The sequence below is a fragment of the Oenanthe melanoleuca genome, chromosome 3 (assembly GCF_029582105.1).
Source record: "Oenanthe melanoleuca isolate GR-GAL-2019-014 chromosome 3, OMel1.0, whole genome shotgun sequence".
In the NCBI taxonomy this organism is placed as follows: domain Eukaryota; kingdom Metazoa; phylum Chordata; class Aves; order Passeriformes; family Muscicapidae; genus Oenanthe; species Oenanthe melanoleuca.
This window is the reverse complement of record NC_079336.1, coordinates 86,816,246-86,828,942: the sequence shown is the minus strand read 5'-3', so window position 1 is coordinate 86,828,942 and position 12,697 is coordinate 86,816,246. Positions and strand designations below refer to the sequence as shown.

At 40.8% G+C, this 12,697-nt stretch overlaps 1 protein-coding gene across 2 annotated transcripts in view; it reads left to right on the top strand.

The window, feature by feature from the left end:
- UBR2 (ubiquitin protein ligase E3 component n-recognin 2) overlaps nt 1-2,700 on the top strand; it is a 55,340-nt gene extending 52,640 nt beyond the window's left edge. For both annotated transcript variants that reach the window (XM_056488993.1, XM_056488995.1), the window contains exon 47: nt 703-2,700. In XM_056488993.1, coding sequence (XP_056344968.1) covers nt 703-844 — 142 coding nt within the window. In that variant the 3' untranslated portion in view covers nt 845-2,700. The remainder of the gene's footprint in view (nt 1-702) is intronic.
- Nucleotides 2,701-12,697: the final 9,997 nt, after the last annotated feature.

The following is a 12,697-nucleotide window of genomic DNA, read 5'->3' as shown; positions in this document are numbered from 1 at the left end:
ATGTTATCTTTTAATTTTAATTATATAGCTAACATTGTATTTTGACATTGCTGCTGCATCTAGTATGTTCAGATGTTTTAATGTTAATATGTGGGTTTAGGTCACAAATATTTCATGAAAGATCTTCCCTGGGTTAAAAACAGTTGTCTTGAAAACTGCTAAAAGTTTTAAATCTTTCTAGCATCTGTGAAGTTGACTAGAAACTAAGGCTGAAAATTTCATTTGTATCTAGTGCATTTGTTTTTATAACTTGTGTTAATTTAATACCAAGTGGAAATAATATGATATTGTTTTATTTAATGTGGTTCATTGTCTTAACTCTCCTTCCTATGTGAGGATAATTTAGGGACTTCATATTGTTAATACTTGCTATTTCTGAAACTGCCAAAACCAGAGAATCTGAACTGGTTAAGCCTAGAAAGGTTGCAAAAATCCTGCATTTGGAGATCTGTGGGCTGGATTTCAGATTCCCAGAGGCTGGAGGGAACTGTTGAGCTGTAAGGAAGGGGCACCAAACAAGGTAGCACTGCAGGTTACCCATCCAAATACCTATTGATTTGCTCTGACAACAGAATAATGTTAAAGGGTTATCTAAATATTGTTGTATTTTATGGGGTTATCTAATACTTAGTTGTCACACCTGAGTGTTTGTGCTTAGTTGCAGTGTTTTATCATTCCTGATAAGTGTTATCTCCTTTTCAGACGTGGGAATCCCTTACATCTGTGCAAAGAGCGATTTAAAAAGATTCAAAAACTCTGGCAGCAGCACAGTATTACAGAGGAAATTGGACATGCACAAGAAGCAAATCAAACTCTAGTTGGCATTGATTGGCAGCATTTATAATGATTATCTGCTGAAGACTGGAACTTTATTAAAGATTTTTGTAATTCAGTAAGCTTTTCAAAGGAGGGATGAGGAAAAAAGTCTAAGGAAAAAATCCCCACCAAACTCAGTCCTGTTATTTAATCTTTGTTTTACAATGTATTTCATAAAGATAACAATTAACATTAATCAAGTAAACTTCTTTCTATGTAAGCAAGTTTTATTAGTCCTATAATTTGCACTGTGCTTCCTTCTCATAAATGTCTTGGGTTATAAACCTGGGCAAATGAACTTAAGTTTCTGATAAAAAAAAAAAGAATGACTCTTTTTGGAAGTCTGACTATGATTTTTTCATATGAACTGAAGAGAAAAAGACTGCTGAAACAGAAACTAGAGCACAATTCAGGATTGTGTTTTGCCCCTTGCTAGTAATCTGAGCCGGTTTATTTATTACTCTGCATTTTAATACTTAATGCTGTGTGTACATGCAATGGAATGAAGTAAGGAAGCAAATAATGTAGCAAATGGATGTTTCTGTCTGCATCAGTGGATAATTCACCCTTTCACTTGGTGTATCTAAAAAGGATTTTGTCATTTGTACTCTTGCAGCTTTCTTGCTTCCAGTTGTTTTTTAACAAAAAAACACTAACACTAGCATTACTAGTAAAATTATTTAATTTAAAGCTTTTTCCAGAGCACTGCACTCCTTAGAATTACGTAGTTTTTAATTTGAATTTAGCTGGGAAACCCTTTCACTTTCAATTACATGATTGGTTATTGATACTCAAGGATTGACATTGTGCTTTAGAAGTTATTTTAAGATAACAATAATATGTAAAAGTCATGAAAGCTAATTTTATGTTAATTTTCAGAAGCACAGAAGATTTTTTTTTTCATTTTTGTTAACAGTCAACTCTTAAGGTGCAAATCCCACCTTTTTGTTGCAGATAAACTGAATGGTTTCCTCTGGCTTTGAAGGGTCACAATAACACTGCCCTTTTTTTTTTCCCCCCTGTTATCCCATCAAGTATATTTACTTTTTGACTTGATTTAAAGCTCTGTAAAGATGTTTGCATATAGTATATTTTATAAATATATTCTATAACTGCGCAGATTTGCACTTGATATGAGGGTGCCTGAAGGCAGTGAGTTTTCTAGTTGTATGTAATTAGACCTCCAAGGTGTCTCTAAAAATGACATTATGCTTACTGATTTAAAATAAAATTCATTACCTTTCCCTCTCCTATCTTCTGAAAAAGTAGTAAAATCTTAATTTACATAGTTCTGTTTCCTTAATAGTCTATGGTTCTTTTAGTTAAGTCTTAATTTCTGACTGCGTCTCAGCCCGGATAAACAATTCCCTTCACTCTCTGCCAGATCTTCAGTTACACTTGGTCTGACTGAATTGTTCCTATTTTTACAGATTTAATGCTTCAGATAAATTTTGTATATTCATGGTGTACAGGACAATTTTTCAAACATTCAGTAATAGTATTGAGTGAAGATGTGAAGTATCAAATAAAGAAACTTGGCCAATGTGGATTTCCTTTTCTTACATCAGTACAGACTGCTTTTGTCTCTATTACCTGTTATAGATTGGATCATTTATATATTGTTGTCACTTTTTATGAAGAGACATGGAGAAGTTGCAGGGGAAAATGACATTTAATGCTTTATCTTTGCCCTTCCCTACTTAAGGTGGTTGACATACCAACAATTTTCTATGCATGGTACTTAGAAATCCCACTTTTTTGGTGATGTTACTATTCCTTTACTTTTTAAGCTATGTGCCACAGTTTCAAATAATGTGTAACTGCATTAAAAGACTCTTTTCCTGTAATCATAATATTAAAAAGATAATTGATGGTTCTGACAGATTTCTCTGTGCAAACCAAAATACTGACAGCAAGAAGGATTTTTTTGTTTTTCCTCTGGGAACAGAGTTGGATACTGCAACCACAAATAGTTGCAAAGTACACAGTTTATAATTTTTTTGCGGTTTGGTCATTCTTTACTCAAGACTTCCATTTCCTGTTTTGTTTTGCATGTGTTTATATTAATGTAGAAATATTTATATATAACAATGTTTCAGTATCAGGGAAATAATATCTGTAATAAATTGGCTATAACTTTAATATTTATGTATGATGTGTACAATCTAGAATATATTATGTGGGGAGGGGGAGGAAGAAAACCCAACAAAACCCACAAAAAGTCCCAAATACAAAACCACCATAACAAAATACAAAACAAAGCTGAAAGCATCAAGTATGGGCTTTTCATGTCAACATTCAATAAGTACTTTTTAAATGTCCTTTTTAGAATTTTGCTGAGCTTGTTCCTTCAAGTGTGCCCCTTGTTAATCACAAGCTGACAGAAATACCTGGATGTGCAACATCTGCAATTCCCTGGCTATAATGTAAGATGATTATATTATTAGTGTCACTTGCTTCAGTCAGCTAAAGCTTTCTTGACCTCTACCAAAAAGTCTAATCGTCTTTTTAAAGGATTGTAAGTTATATTTTATAAAGGGATAAGGGTTGTGGTTCACATCAGTAATGTTATTTATTCTGTTCATACTAGAAGGTAATGCTTTTTACTCCCCCCAGTCTGCCACATGAGGCTCATTTTTACTCTGCTGGAAGTCTTTAACCAAGATAACAAACCCCTGATGCCTTCTGACTTGTGCCAGCGCTCTAACCACTTCATGTGATGTTACAGGGAATTTGGCTGAGATGAAGTGCTTGTGGATTCTCAAGACTGTTTCCATTTTCAGCTCTCCTGTGGTTCTCTACAGCTGCCTCCCATGTCCCTGAAACTAGTCCTGAATGCTGATCACTAAGCAAGTAAATTGTATGCCTTCCCACTTTGTTAGCACTGGGAACCACCTGGATTTGAAGGGTTCACTGTGTTCCTGCACTATACAGTTCACTCCTTTTCCTAGGCTGGTGGACATGGGGTGTGCAGCTGCACAAGACCCTTTGCCATCCTTTCTCATTTGATGTGAACCCCTGCCAGCTCTCGTGCTCAAGCCCTGGCATCTCATTTTAAGTGTATTCTATTTTTTATTTTATGTTAAATGACGGTGTTCTGTTTAGAAGCTCTGTTGTGAAAAGTTTCTCTGTGACCTGAATGTGTAGAGAAGAAACTGCTCAACCCACCTTCAGCATTAAATCCCAGCTGTTTTCCTTTCTGGAAGATTAAATTGTGCAAGGGAAGTTGCATCTCAAATCTCTTCACAGTAGTGTTGTGTCATGATCAACTGAGTTTTCAATCAGCCCCCCTTCTGACCCGGACTCTCCTCTGCTCCTTTCTAGGAATTGCCTGTAGCAGGAAGTGGTAACCCTCAATTTCCACTCTGCTGTTGAGATTATTGATTATAGAAGTCAAATATGACAGTATTAAACAGTCTGGGCTTGAATATCAGCTGCTGAGGAATTCTGCTTGTAACTGGTTTTCTTCGAACTGTTCATTGCCACCCTCTGAGCCTGAAAATCCAGCCAAGAATCTGTCCACCTTGCAGTCTGTCTAGTTTACATCTCCCCAAATTGATTATGAGGATGTCAGAAATCATATTGAAAGTTCTAAAGTAAGATGTCTGCTGCACAGAGAAAATGTTTTACAACAGCAAAATGTATAAAAACAGACACCTCTGGTAATAGCAAAAGATACTGGGATCATCTTTAAGGGGTTCTATGGATCTTGGGATCTGAGTATTTCTGTATTAGAATCAGCTTAGCTTTTGTTGAGCCAGTCCTGCATCACAGTGGGAATGGAATGGTGATTTTCATATCTTAACTGACATTAAAGGAACTTTCACTGGGAGGCATCTCCTTCTCTACCACTAGCTGTTCAGTTCCTCAGCTCAATACTGTGATTTTTCCCAGAGTTCTTGATGCTGTATGGAGAAGGTTGCAGGCTTCATGGGAGCAACACTGGATGCAGCTATTATCCAGGCTTGCCTTCTGCAGGACTGCTTCCAGGTGCTGAAGGAGGGATGCAAAACAGGGAGCCTGCCAGCCACCCCTCTGCATGCACAGCTAACACTTAGCAGTTTGACTCTGCCTTCTCTGGGTAGCTGGTTCAAGCTGCATGCCATGGCTTCTACATCTCCTCAGGGACAGGCACACAGAAAGGTTGCTTAGCAGCAATGGGAAGCCTTACAGGCAAGTTGTCTTTAGGGAAATGTCTCTCTTACCATGAATTCTTCTTTGTGTTTTTTTTTCCCTCTTGGGATTTGAATGTTGAGGAATTAGAGTAGAGTTGATGTTTCGTTTTGGGCTGCGTTCATGCAAATGCAGGAATAATCTCTCGGGAAGGACTTTGTAAATAAGTGTTGCTGAAACAAAAGCTGTCCATCTGCTAATGACTTTTGGAAACCACATGGATGCATGTGTTGCACACTTTCATCTCCAGTTGCTGGTAACTTCAGGTTATGAGTGAGCTTTACCCCATGGGAGTGTCACTTGTTGAACTGGGAATGACTGATGGAAGGGCATCTTTGTAAGCCTGGGATAACTATGTAAAGTTACTTACTTGGCTGCTGGGACTGCAGGGAGAGCACACACCACAGGCAGCTCTGGAGCTTGGAGGCATGGCCAGGAGGAGCTGGAGCCTCCCTACCTCTCCTTGCTGCCAGCCAACAATGCCTGTGGAATCTGGGGATTCTGCTGTTGTGGAAGTTTGAATTGTCAGGTCAGGGACAGGGAAGAACTTGGGGATCCCAGTCTTGGCTGAGGCTCTCCATCTGTCATCTGCCTCAGACCAGGTTCTGGAAGTTCATCCATTGGAAAACTCCAAGAGGCCTGACTAAAAGTCCCACAGAGCTGTGCTTTTCAGACAGTTATGCAGCTTTTTCCAGTAAGAGGAAGAAGGGATTTCATTATCCATTTTATTCCAAGGCTAAGGGTCAGGAGAAGTAGTGATTCCTGGTTCTTTTCTGGGAGAATCAGCTCTCTCATGGCTAATTCAGTGTGACTTTTATGGAACAGCATTGAGCTAGTTTTGCTGATAATACTGTTTGTCACCTTATAGTAGTCAAGGTGTATTAGTTAAGTGTGTGACAGGCTGATAGAGGAATAGAAGCTGCAATAAAATAGTTCAGGTTTTTACAAAGCCCTGTGATTGCCACACTTGGTCATGCCTTGTATGCTGCTGCTCATGTTGGGAGTGAGCAGTGAGTGCTGCTCAGTGCCCCTTATCACCAGCTGGCCCTGAGAAGTAGCTGAGTGCTTATGATGTATTTATTTATGAAAGCTCGGTACTAGAACATCCTCTCACTTCAGCTTGAGATCCTATAGAAGGGCATAGTGATTTTATCTCATTGAAGTTCACTGTATCCACCCACCCACACCCATGCACACCAAGGCATGTGTGTCCAAGCAGTCTGGCCAGGACTGGGTGCTACAGAGGACAGGAGCAATGGCTTTTGGAAATGTCTTTTATATTCTTTATATTCAGTAGGACTTGTGGGGCTGTGTTTTGCCTCTGTATCTTGTTTCATCCATCCTAAATGTCAAGTAAGGCTGCCTGTTGTCTTTTGCCTGTTTCAGGTGCCTTGGTTGGTACATTACAACACACTCTCTCCCTCTTGTTGCCAAAGCACAGGTCTGCTGCTGAGAAGGCAACTGCACCACGGCCATTTGGAGCTCAGGCTTCCTGGGCTGGGTGGAAACAACACATTTCTCAGCATCTTCCCACTTTATTGCTGTCAGTCACATCCCTTGTAATCCATACATGCTGCTCTTTAAAGGCTTGCTCAGTTATTTCTTCTGCTGCTTCATACATGTGCGTTTCTATTCATACTTCATTTGTGGCAGTTTTAACATTTCTACAAATCTTTGTTCCACAGATAAAAACTGCTTTGCATATTTTTATCTTGAGTCTTTTGCATATTCATCCTCTTTTTTTTTTTCCTGCTCTTCTGCCACCTTTCCCCCTCTCCTGGCATGCAAACATTAGATGCCCAAATCTTACATTTTTGATGGAGAGATTTGTCAAACACTCCTCTCTTGGAGGAAAAAAGAAGAGGAGAGTATGAGGAGTTTCGCAGTGCGCCAGGTGTAGGAGCTACGAAATGGCAAGTACTGATCTTCGTCTCCATGACAGCAATGATTAAATGTTACTTTTTCATCAGTTTGTGAATATATATTTTCACAGTCTCTTTTCAGACAGCGTGAGCTCGGAGGTGGTAAGTTTTCCAGCTTGTCCTTTGCGTGGGATCCTGAAGGAAAAGCCAGACTGGGTAGAGAGCCCTGGGCAGGGTGGGACAGCTGAGCTCAGGTTAGGGATGGTGCCTGTGCAGACCACTGCGGAATATTTTAGTGACTTATAAAACCAAAGTGTTGGTTTGAAATCCACCATATATTTGAGGAACAATGTGTGAAACGTATTTCTGTACTTGCAGTACTCTTAAGTGTGGAGGATGGTAGTGTGTTAATGAATAGGAGAGAAGATTATATAAAAATAACGAGGGCGAGGGGATCAGCAATGTGTTCACTGATGTAATTCACTGGTGTCCTCTAACTAGAGATGCCTGCATTAGAAAGGTGCTGTTTTCTCCCTGTAAATGCAGCTCCAAGAAGCCTGTGTTTTCTTGCACTGATTTTATCAGAGTCTTGGAATGAATGTGCAATTTAGCACAAAATACACTAGAAGAAGAAAAAAAATCTGCAGTAATTGCTAAACATCTACTTAATGCTGTTGAACTAGTCAGGCGTCTCATCTGTGTATAATAACTCCTTCCAGGTCAGATTTTGGTAATTCATAAAGTGCTCTAATAGCTGAGAGCTTGGGGCATAGCATGAACTCTGAAACAAAGAACTTTGTTGTTGTTGTTTTTTTTTTTTCTGTGTACTACTTTGTAATCCAGGCTCTAAGCTCCACTCTGTCAGCTTGAACAGGATGGAGCTGAAAACAAGGAATTTCGAGGCTTTTTTTTTTTTTTCTAATGGAGTGGTAAATGCTCTACACTAGCAACTTGTGTTCACTTGGAGCATGCAGAAACACAGGGTGTTCAGCTGGGAGGCTGGGGATGACTGCTTGTTGGTAAATGCCAACGTGTGTGAGACAAACATTTCTGTGTGGGCAGCATTTCAAATCCTTGGGCAGATGTGGAAGAGCAGTTATCCAGGCATTGAAAGGTGTGTCACATCCATTTAGGACAGCAACCCAAGACCATGTGTGGTTGTTTTGCTGCCCTGGAGCACAGTAGGTGCCTGCTCCAGGCATGGCTGGAGTTCCTGTGGTTCCCAGGGCTGCAGCAGCAGTGGATGTGGTGAGACAAGGATGGGGTTGAATCCTGCTCTCAGAGATTCAGGATCCACTTGATCCACCTTCACCAGTGACACAGACCTGGACCTGGCTGTGAAGTGTTTGAGGAGGGTGTGTGACACTGGGAATGTCTACCTGTGTAAGTAGCACTCCTGGCCAAGTGCCACCTTGCAAAGAGGGAGGGGACAGAAAGTTGTTTCCTCTTACTGGAGTTGGGGATATGGTGTGGTAGTAATTATTTGAAATCCAAGTTTTCTTTCAAATGAAAATGAATGAAATGCTTCCTGGAATGCATTTTTTCCATTTTTAATATTATCTGATCTCAAAAATAATCTAAAATACTCTGATAATAAAAAAAGAACTTTGAGAAATAGAGAATAAATTTGAATTTTAAGTCTTAATTGCATTTAATATTCTGGGGTGAAAACAAGAAATGCTGTCAGAATTTACTTAAAATAGGCCAGCAGCAACATTACAGAATTAATTTTACTTATGCTCTTGATTAATTTATGTAATTAATGAAAGTTCATTCATACAAAGTTGTGAATTTATCTTGACCTTGTTGGTATTTCCCCCGTGTGTTTTTGTACTTTTTAGCCTCAGCCTTTTATTCGTGCTGGAGAAAACACGTGTGTAAATAGGAAAACTCACACCCACTGGAATAGTGTTTGTCTAAGGCAGAGCTGTGCCACCCTCTGGACAGGTTGCTGGGAAGGCAGGGGGTGATTTGTTAGAGGAAAGCTTTGTGTTTGGGGACTGTGTGTGCCCTGGAATCAATGAACACTGCCAGAGTCTTCTTCCAAGCTTGGGTGTCCTGACATTGCTGCCTGGCTGGAGCAAGGGCTCTGTGTGTCCCAGCTGGGAAGGACAGCATTTCTTTGGTGCTGCTGTTAAACTCAGTATCATCACAGACTTCAAAGTGACTTCTGTGGAGTTTTTTTCAAGAGCTAAACATTTTCACCCTATTACCAAGGGAGTTAGTCTGGGGAATTGTGTGCCTGAGTTTTGTTTAGTGCTTTGTTCTCTTCCTTTCATCACCCTCCAGCTGCAGTTGTGCCTTTCCAAGTTCCACATGCCCAAGTCTCCTCACTTCTGCTTTGCAATGCTTGACCCTGTGTTGCCTGGTGCAGGGGGTGTGCATCAGTCTGGTGGCAGGCTGCAGAGCTGCCCTTTGGTCCTTATTTCACTGTTTGCTTCCTGATTCCTGCAGCACCCTTTGCTCTGGGGAGCTTTGAGGACAATCCGTGGTAACGTGCTTCCTCCTGGTTTATGGACTATCCTCTTAGAAAAAATCAGGCAGGAGTAGTTGTTTGCATGTGCTTTGTGGGGAACTGATGGGATGGGAGGGGTGGGAGTCCTGCTCAGCCCTCCCAAATGTTAGGGAGGAACTGCAAAAAGGAGTGTTCCCCAGGGCAGGGTGCTGCAGAGACTGTGATGGGGAGTCTACAAAACTGAGCTCCAGGCCAGGGTTTTTTCCAGCTTTCCCACCTCCCAACTGTGCTTTGGATCCAGATTCAGAAATACCTATGAAATGACTTGGGAACAGCAAATGCAGGTGCTTTGAGAGAGGCGTTTTACTATTTCAGTGTTTCAGTCAGTGACTGAACGCTACAGGTCTGATATAAATCAGAAAATGTTCCACGTAGACATGACATCAGATTTGAGATAGCTGCATTGCTGTTGCCAGAAATAAATTTGCCTAAGCCTGTATCTTCCCCACAGGGGGCTGTTATCACATGGTTCCATTCTATTTTTCTGGCCTTATCTCTTAATTAACTAATCTCTAATAATGCTCTTTCTTTTTTTCTTTTTTTTTTTTTTTTTTAATAAGCATTTGTGATCCGTCCCCGTTTTCCATTGGTTATGCTAAGAACAGCATTGGCTTCTTTCATTAAACAAGCAAGCTGGGTGTAAATCAGTAACTGTTTTGCTGGGATCCCTTTTCCTTTATATCAGCCTGGAAAATCTTCCCAGCCCATCACTAGGAGCTCTGTGGTGCCTGTGAGCCCAATATAGCATTCCCATGCTCTTTGCTAAGCTGCACACTTGTGTTTGTGTGGTATTACCAAATGCCCAAGCTCATGTAATGCATGGAGGCTAATCTTATCCATTGTATTAAGGCTACTTAGGAACTAATAGCTTTAAGGAAGCTGTTTATATTTCCTCCTTTAAAGCACTTTAGTTAATATTCTGTGTCCCTTCAAATAAATGTCATTGGTAAAATAACACACTTTTTGTCATTCTTTTAAAAGTGGTATTTCTTAGGAGTTGACACTTCAAGGCCTTGGGCTGACTCTGAGGTCTGGGTACTTGGATTTAAGCTGCTAATCCATATGGAGGTACCTAAAAAGAAGTGGCCTGGTTTGCATGAATTAAGTTCACATCCTTCTGAAGTTTATTAGTTTGAAAATCAGGGCATGGCTCTGGAAGTCGTCGGATTGCTGCAGGGAGATTTGACTTTGTGAGCTTTAGACTTCAATTTAAAATAAGAACAATGTGCTCTTTTGAATGTCCATTGCTAGTTAGATTTAAACAGGGGAAGAAAAAGAGGTTATAAGCCCAGCTGATTGTCAAAGACCCTGAGGATGCCAGTGGTTTCTCTGGTTCATCATGACCAGAACATCACCTTCATGGCTCTGAAGATGTTTTAATTCCTATGTACTACAAGAGGATGCTATTAAAATAGCACAGAAAATTCTGTTTCTAGCATGAACAAGGTGATTTAGGGGTCTGCTTGCACATCCTGAGCTTAGCTGGGCACATGAAAAGAGGAAGGTTTGCTTTCTCTCAGAGCTTTATATAGAGGTGGGGAAAACCTTCCCACATACAGGAACACATGAAACAGATCCAAAAAATGAATTCAGAAGGAAAAAGTCAGCAGTAATGCAAATTAAAGAAATCTGTATTAAATTGTATATATTTAAACATTTTCTTTAAAGAGATCTTTACTTGCAATAACATTTTAATACCTAAATTTACATTTGCAGTCAGCAGAAATACCTTTATCTAGAGCAGCATTTGCAGTATCACAAGTATGTGTAAGATTGGACCAGTGATATATTACATGTAATATTGTACAAAGCAGTCGTATTACAATCTTGTGGTAATCATAAGATGTCACAAAGACCTTCATCAACCAGGAGGCTTTATTTTAGACAGCATTAGCCCATATACTCTTTGTTCCCTGGTTCCAGTACTGTTCTTCATAAACCTGTCTCAGATGCTCTCTTTACCTGCCTGATACCATTGCTCTGGGAACTGGCTTCTCCAGTGTGGCATTGAAAGAATGGTTTGAAAATTTGTTATGTTGCTTTAGCAATAATCTGATAAAAAAATAGAGACCACAAATAATTGGAGACTCCTGTCTAAATTAGTGGCCTAAGCTGGATTTCTAGGGCAGCAATATATCTAGATCTCTTTGAAAAGTCAGTCTAGTCACATAACTGGTGTAGATCACAGCTTGCTGAAGCCTCCCAAGGAAAGACTGTAATTAATCCTTGTAACACAGCTCCTATCCGCATAGGAGTGACTCCTCTGAAAAGCTCTTCTCTGAAATGTGGCCACACTGTGTGCCATCCACAATCCTGCTCTCTAGTGGGCCAGCTGAGAGGGCAGCTGTCCCCAGTGCCGTCCTGCTGAGCAGGGAGGAGCTGCCTGGCTCGTCCAGTTCTGTCCCTCCGCAGAGCGAGGGACGATAGGCTGTGGTGAGTAGCAAGTTGGCCTTTTGTCAGTGCCCTTGTCCTAGTCTTATGCACAGAAGGGGAGAGTGACTTCTTAATTCATTGTTGTAGCTAAATTTGTGATCATAACTGAAGCTGAAAGCTTTGACCAGCTTTGAGAAAGTGAAAGGACACCACAGACACCTTGTGTGCAGGTGGCCTGAGACAGCCTGGGCACTGAGATGGAAACTATGGCTTGATGTACGGACACATCCCTGCTTGTCCTGCCTTGAACTGATCTGCCCATCCTAGAAGGAGTTTGGACAGAAGCTGGGGGAGCTGAGCGCTGCTGGGGCAAGTGCACAAGTGATTAGGAATGAAAACCAGTGGGCTGTGCAATGGTGATGGAGCTGCAAACACTGCTCCCTTTGAGGGCTGGCCACCCGCCAGGGAGAAGGGACCCATGAGAAACCTCTCCCAGGTACACTCCTGAGAAGCAGGGTTTGCACTGCCAGGGGAAAAATAAGTGTGGTGCCTGGCTTGCAGGGAGGGACTGAGGTGCCTGCAATCATTGGTGCAGGGGCTGGGGCTTGTTCCCTTGGGTTTCTTTCCCTTTAGCTGAAATTATCTGGCAGCTGAAAATTAACTCAAGATGATGCTCTGTTCCCTTATTAGAGGCTGCACACCACAGAAAACTCTTTCCATATTTTATTCCAGCTTGAGAACAGGATCCTCCAGCTATGACATGTTTGGAGAGATGCAGCATATGCAAATTGTGCCTTCCTTTTGATTGAAAAGATATAATGAGGACTGATAAAGTAAAATTTGCACATTGGGTGTTGATTTAAACTTAGTTTTCCCTGGCCTGAAAGGGTGAGGCTTGATGTACTCGTGGATGAATGGTATCCACTTTCCCTGGAAAACATTTAAAGTGTGAGTTCTA